Source organism: Nematolebias whitei, chromosome 15 (genome assembly GCF_014905685.2).
Source record: "Nematolebias whitei isolate Nwh7 chromosome 15, NemWhi1, whole genome shotgun sequence".
NCBI classification, from domain to species: Eukaryota; Metazoa; Chordata; class Actinopteri; order Cyprinodontiformes; family Rivulidae; genus Nematolebias; species Nematolebias whitei.
Window position 1 is genome coordinate 22,202,267 of NC_056512.1, and position 7,304 is coordinate 22,209,570.

A 7,304-nucleotide genomic window follows, 5' to 3' on the forward strand; every position below is an offset into this window, starting at 1 on the left:
AGCCAGAAGTATTGAAATGCTAACAAGAAAAAAGAAAAGGCTAGCTTAGAGCAAAAAGTAGCGAAACTATGACTGATCCAGTTTAACAGTTAAATTTACTCATCAGATCAGTAGAGAGCACTGACCCATGAGGTGTCTGTTTGTCAAGTTTGTGTGAAAAGTTCCCTTTTGTAGATCTGTTTAAAAAGGAGTGACCTTTAAACTTGACCTTTGACCCCATAAGCTTAAAATGTGAATAGGGATCTTTGTTGATCAACATGGTGTCCAGCTGTGAAGTTTGACATTTCTTTAATGGGTATCGAATTATTTCAATTTAAATTATGGGTTGACATTTGACATTGATTTATGACCTTGACATGTGACCCCGTGACCTTGAAATCAATAGAAACATTTGTTGACCAACAGGGTGTCCAGCTGAGTAGTTTTCCATTTCTATGTTTAATAGTTATCAAACTATAGTGATATAAAAAAGGAGTGACCTTTGACCCCACGACACTAAAACCAATCAGCATCATTGCTGACCCATGAGGTGTCCAGGGTGAAGTTTGACATTTCTACATTACACAGTTGCAGAGTTTGGAGCTTGGACAAAAGACAGACTGCTGCACAGCGTATCTCTTTGGTGGCCATATTGGATTTTTATTCAGCCTTCAGTATGTGAGGATCACCCTAGGCTACTACCACACCAAATTTTAGCCTAGGCTAAATTATCTAAAAATGAATGAGCTGAAGCGGAAAGAACCATAATGGATCAAGAAAACTGACATTAGTGTGGAATGGAAAAAATGAACCAGAAAACCCAAATTAGCAGAAAGAAGCCAAAAACAACTAAATTGAGCACAGAAGAAGCTGAAAAACAGAACAAAGTGCTGAAATGAGCAGACAGAGGCTTAAAGCGCACATTTACAGAACTAAACACAGAAAAAGTCAAAATGACCCTATTAAAGTTTAAATTAGCAGAAAAATCTCAAACTAGTAAAACAGCCGAACAAACTGTTAGTAAACAAAATTTTTACAAGCTTAAACTATGATTTACAAGAACGGTTCAAGATATCAACAAGCTGAATGAATTTTGTGATACAGTAAATTAATGTTCTTTATGACATTAAAAAGTAGAATGGATTTTATAGGTGGAAGTAAGCTGAAGGAGTTACAGTTCAAAAAACAGTAAGATGTTGAAGGATTTCATGGAATCTTGATTCATTAATTGCTATGAGAAAAAAGTTGCTAAAAAGGCTGAATATTTCAAAAAGTTTAAGATGTCATAGCTGGAGTGTCTTGAACAAGCTGAATGTGATACCAAAATCGCTGAAACAACTTAAACACTGCACGGAAGACACTTAATTGAAAAAAATTGAGAAAGAAAGAAAAGCAGGATCTGAACAATTATTAAACGTTTTCAATAAAAGCCACCAATTATTAATTTTCATTCAACCTTTATTAATCCCATTGAGCCTCGGGGACTCATTTACAAGAGAGACCTGATTTTAACAAAGAGTGATGCCAACAGTGGACAGCAAAGACAACAATAAAGGATGCAATGCATACACATTTATTTATTTATTTTAACAAGTGAAAATAAAATGGTAATTAAAAGGATAATTAAAAGGAAAAGTGCCAAAAAAACCCCAAAACAGCTAGGTTGTAAGGCAGTGAAAACTACTAAAAACAGGAACATGTCTGCATTACTTTTTCCCAGGTATTTCTTGTGTTTATGCGCTCAATTATGCCAAATGTGTAACATTTCCCTCAGGGTTTAAAAACATAACGGTGAACAAACAAGACTTTTACCATGAAAATTACACCGGAAATAGACGAAATTGATGGCAATTCTCCCAAAGACATGTCTCTGCAGACAAATTCGGAAGGCGTATCTGGAGGACCACATCTGATTGGACGATAAGAAAAAAGGCGTATCTGAAAGGCCACATCTGATTGGACAAAAAATAAGAAGGAAGTTGCTCGTGTTCCAAAAATGGGCGTTTTACGTTGGAAAATTAAACCGGAAACAGTAAAGTTTCACTGCGAGCATGGCGAGCATAGTTGCAAACAAGTGTTACTTTGAAAATTAAACCGGAAGTAACAATTATCAGTTAGGTCATTGGACATTTTATGTTTTTTTTTGTGCTGAAAGACAATATTGACTTTGTTGGTTAAACCGGAAGTAGTTTAAATGGATGTCTGCTAGCTTGACAGCCACGTCACCTCCTCTTCCAGGCAGCTCTCCAGACTCCGCATCGTTACTCTCTCCTACAGCTAGCCTGTCACGGACATTTGCAGACAGTTCATTTGTTTACATCGGCACATTTTAATTGAAAAAGCAGACCCAGCGAGCCGTTTTGACGGAAGCTGCGACCCTTTTTGATGTAGTTAAAAAAAACAAGTCAACAACTTTTTGTAGCTTTGCGTTTGGCTGTTTGCGTTTTGTGTGTGGGGGGAAAGTCCTTAAGGTTAATCTTTTGAAGTGTGAGGGGCCTCGAGGAGGTTTTCATTAAGTTCGTGTTGTCGAAGCGGAACTTTGACAGCATGAATATCTTTCGTCTGGCGGGTGACGTGTCCCATTTGGTGGCTATTATCATTTTGCTGCTGAAGATATGGAGGTCCAAATCGTGCGCTGGTGAGCTCCTGTCAGACTGTAGCTTTACACACATGCTCATGGTTTATTAATTCACAGGAGAGCCTTGCTGTAGTAACACCGTGCTTTATGGTGTCTGTGCATGTCAGCTACGTGGCAGTGTCAACATGGGCTGCCTGCTCCACCTACAAGGCTTAATTAATGTCTGAGCACTCCTAAACCATGTTATTGTATAACCACGTGTGATTTATCCCTCTGACTGTTCTGCTGTTAAGAAAATGTCTAATAGTGCTTTGATTATTACTATAACAGGTGTCTGCATATGTCAGGTCGTTATAAATTAATAATGTTCTCTCATTTTTAGGCATCTCTGGGAAGTCTCAGGTGCTGTTCGCACTTGTCTTCACCACCAGGTATCTGGACCTGTTCACCGTCTACATTTCTGCGTACAACACAGTCATGAAGGTGGGTCTGGACACCTTAAACGACACGGTTGTGACTTTTATGCATTTTACACTGAGTGTTAAACTGTGACGAGTAAACGGTGACTGCTCAGGTCTTTCAGAAGGGATTAGGTGGGAATGTGCCTAAATTATTACTTTTAAAGGGTTAAATTATGACTGAATTGGCTTAAGCTAGTGTGAGAGAAGCTATGAGCGAAGAGGATTCTCTCTGTAATAAAAACAAAACCACAGATATGATAAACGTTATAGCAATTAACGCTTAAAGTTGTGACTGTTGGAAACTAGCTGGTGTCTCAGAATAGTAAGAGAACGCGGGCAACATTTTCGTTGCCGTCTCGCTGAATGTGGAGCGTTTGCAATCGGTTAGTGGTGACGCCGTGTTTTGATCAGCCCGTTTTCGAAACTCGCAGCATATTGTTGCATGCACGACTTGCAGAGCTGCACTCTAGATCAGGGCTGTTCAACTAAACTTATTAGAGGGGTATACGGTTACTGAACGCTAAGAGCTCAGGGGCCAGACATCCAGCGATTACTGTCACTAAGTAAGCTTGTTTTATGATTTAATATCTGGTTTTAATAAAAAAATTAACCCTTTGGTGGGCCGAACTGAGCTCTGATTTGGCCCCTGGGCCACCAGTTGAGTAACCCTGCTTTAGGCAGTGCACATCATTTGACTGGCCACCTCCTCCCACATGGTTGACTATCAGACACCCCTAAGTTTGATTCAGTCTACTAGTGTACACCTTTAAAAAGACTATTTAAACCAGTTTTTTTTTTTTTAAATAACTTTGTCATTCGTGTGTTATCTTTTTGTTTTGTTTTACATCTGATCTTTATCTCTCATGCTTTCTGTTGGAGGAGAACTCCAATGCAGGCGTCCAGAGCTGTTGGGATGGGTTTGAGACGCCCGCAGCAAATATTTTAAAATAAACTTTAGGGCAAAAATTTTTTCTAACATGTTCAAAACAAGCGACTATAGCTTGCACAACTCACTGACTTAGAGCCCAAATCAACCGTTCAAAATGTTTTAAGGGTTTTATTGTAAACGCTGTTCACCAGCTGCTTGTAAACAGTCTCAACCCAGTGAGATTTAGCTATAAATCACCATTTATTTTGTATGTTTTTGCACGTAATGTGAAACTGACAAGCTTTAAAAACAGCATTCATTAGTATGAAACGTTTGAATTTAGTCGTTTTAAGACGGCAGCAACAAACTTTGGTCTTTGCCTTGCTCTGACTAGTCGTTAACTCGTCAGTCCGTGTCATTCAAGGTGCTATCTGCAACAGGTAAGATATTAACTGTTCATAACCTTTTCGCTGAAGCTTATTTCAAACGCTGTACAGCTGATTGCTGCCCAGGCCACCAGCCTGTAACCGTTCTCACACCTCGGCCTGCCCAGGTTCGTACAGTAGAAACATGCAAAGCAGGCAGCCACCGGTTCGACATGCAAAACGGCGCGCGGTGACTTTGACGTCTTATCTTAGCCGGTGTTTCTCTGTTCTCAGGTGGTGTTTTTGGCTCTGTCGTACGCCACCGTGTACCTGATCTACATGCGCTTCAGGAACACGTACAATTCAGAGAACGACACGTTCCGTGTGGAGTTCTTGCTGGTGCCGGTCATCGGGCTGTCCTTCCTGGAGAATTATTCTTTCACCCCACTGGAGGTAAATAATAAAAAAAAAAAAACAATGAGGAACAAAAGCAGGACTAAAAATAAAAGTTCCCTTTAGCTGAACAGTTGAAATGGTTTCTTTGCAGCTGAACTGGTTTAACGTTTGATGCATTTTATTTTATTTTTTACCCAGGTCTTGTGGACCTTCTCCATTTTCCTGGAGTCCGTTGCCATCTTGCCGCAGCTCTTCATGATCACCAAGACGGGCGAGGCGGAGTCCATCACCACCCACTACCTGTTCTTCCTCGGCCTCTACAGAGCTCTCTACATCGCCAACTGGCTGTGGCGCTACCACACCGAGGGCTTCTTTGACCAGATTGCCGTGGTGTCGGGAGTCGTACAGACCATTTTCTACTGTGACTTCTTCTACCTTTACGTGACAAAAGGTGAACCACTCTGTGCAAACTCTTACAGTAGGAGAGACTTCATTTGTAAAGCTATATTTTAATATTTACACGATCCAACAGTTATATATGTTGTATTACTAATTTATTACAATTCAGCTCATTTTTACTAAAGTACCTGATGACGTAAGAGCCAAAACTGGCGTTTGGTTTCTTATAAAGGAGGTGAAGATTTTTTTTCTATTTGAAGACGGATCAAATTAAAAGTTCAAGCAATTTAAAGAAGGAAACGAGAGTTTTAATGGCAGACAAACAAGTGAAGTTAAAAACGAGTTTCCTTTCTCTGTTTGCTCTGACTGTTTGTCGTCTGACTGTTTGTCGTCTGACTGTTTGTCGTCTGACTGTTTGTCGTCTGACTGTTTGTCGTCTGACTGTTTGTCGTCTGGGTGTTTGCAGTGCTTCGTGGGAGAGGGAAGATGAGTCTGCCGATGCCGGTTTAACCACCTGTTTGTGCCAGCCGCAGTTCCACATCAGACTGTACCTCTGCCTGTACTCCAACAGTGGGACTAACAGTCTTGCATCATCTGTAGACCAAAATAGAATCCGTTTTCTGTTTAACTGGTCCTTTAATGCGTGTGTGATTTCTAACTCTGTAAACGGAGTGATGTGTTTGAGTGTGTGGGTCTATTTTCTGTCCATGAGGGGTAAATGTGACAGCAGAATGATGTGTGGAGTTTAGCTCGTAGCAGCACAGAAAATGTTTTATGTTTTCTTTTTTGTTTGTTTTATTGTATTGTTTTTTTTCCCCAGAGATGCGCAGAGAGACATCCGTTTAAATTTAATATTTGAATTTCAAAGCCACCAAATGATTGTTTCACTGTTTTCAGCACTCACGACTGTAGCTTTGACACCACCTTGTTTATCCTGTTCAGTTTGTGCAAACCTGATCAGTCTTCTTTATTATGGGCTCAACGTATAAATCCTTTGTGTGTGTAGTGGTAGTCACACTCCTGGTAGATCTACATCATTAGTTTCTTTTGTTGCCATGTGTGTTACTTTATGGATTTCTTCTTTGTCTTTTTGTATTTCAGTGTTTTGTTTATCTAGGACAAGAAGGGCTGAGTATATTTTCATGTTCTAAAGAAGCCAAAGAAGCAGCAGGTAGCTGCTGCAGTGTTATAATTAAATAATTCTTGTTATGAACTTAATCTTTCTGTCTGATTTGGTCAGGGCAATGAAACGACGGTTCGATTTCTAAAACCCACTTCAATCAGAGAAAAGAGTCTGACCTATTTTTATTCTAAGGATGCAATAAGATCGTAATAAAAAAAAAAGTTTGATCTTTTATCGGTTTCTAAAATGATTGTAGTTTGACCTCAAGGGTCCAAAAACACGATGCACGTCTTTTTTTTTTTTTAATTAAGCCGAAACGAAAAGCTGTGTAGGTGTCACAGGGTTCATCTCCAAATGTTTCCTGAATCTGAATAAAAGTCCAAATAAATCCACCATCACATCCAGAAATTTCACATCGTTCCAGTATTTGTCTTTTCAATGTGGAATATGCTTTTTGACCAAGCTAGCTTTAAAAAAATTCTCTCTCTGCCTCCGTGTCTGTCAGCAACTCTTAATCGATATATTTCCTCTCACTAGGCACAACGTATCTTCACTCTTTGCAAGAAACTAGAACTACATTTACTTCAAGTAAAGCACACTCTGTTTAAACAATTTAAATACAATTTAACAGTTCATTATGCCTCAGACTCATTAAATAAATACACAAAATTAACAAAGTGGCATGATCATGATCCTTTTAACAAAATAAAAGCATCACACCTGCTTTTGCCATTTAATGAGGGAAGCAGCCGTTACAGCCAGAGACATCATATAAACACTAGATCCCTCATCTTGGAACGGTCGACCTTATTTGGTTACAGCAGAAGATGTTTCAGCACTTCGCAGCTTATTTCTGTTCTAATCGACGGACTGTTGATGTCAGGTCTCGTGGGATAACTTCACAAGTAAGATGAACATATTATTGTTAGTATTTTGTGAATATAATATTACTGTACTGTATTTATGTCCACCAGCTGATGTGATGTTCAGTGTAACACGGTGTTCAGCTGCAATGAAGCTGACTGAGATCTGATGACAGGAATATTTTTCTAACAAGCATACTCACTATTTCAGTAGCTTTGGTTCATTATCAACTGATATGTATCATAATTGGAGTTTTGTTTAAGTTCTAGGA

General features: G+C 39.3%; 1 protein-coding gene across 1 annotated transcript; it reads left to right on the top strand.

The window, feature by feature from the left end:
- The first annotated feature begins 2,204 nt into the window (after positions 1-2,204).
- Positions 2,205-6,198, top strand: kdelr3 (KDEL endoplasmic reticulum protein retention receptor 3). Its single transcript, XM_037688885.1, has 5 exons — positions 2,205-2,617; positions 2,940-3,040; positions 4,546-4,704; positions 4,846-5,098; positions 5,513-6,198. Exons 1-5 carry the CDS (start codon positions 2,527-2,529, stop codon positions 5,554-5,556), a joined length of 648 nt encoding a protein of 215 aa, XP_037544813.1. The 5' UTR covers positions 2,205-2,526; the 3' UTR covers positions 5,557-6,198.
- The last annotated feature ends 1,106 nt before the right edge of the window (positions 6,199-7,304 follow it).

What these genes read in the sequence shown, in the direction of transcription:
- kdelr3 (XM_037688885.1), top strand. Translation starts at nt 2,527, where the DNA reads ATGAATATCTTTCGTCTGGCGGGTGACGTGTCCCATTTGGTGGCTATT. An exon ending in CGTACAACACAGTCATGAAG is followed by an intron (nt 3,041 to 4,545) that starts GTGGGTCTGGAC and finishes CTCTGTTCTCAG; the next exon opens with GTGGTGTTTTTGGCTCTGTC. An exon ending in ATTCTTTCACCCCACTGGAG is followed by an intron (nt 4,705 to 4,845) that starts GTAAATAATAAA and finishes TTTTTTACCCAG; the next exon opens with GTCTTGTGGACCTTCTCCAT.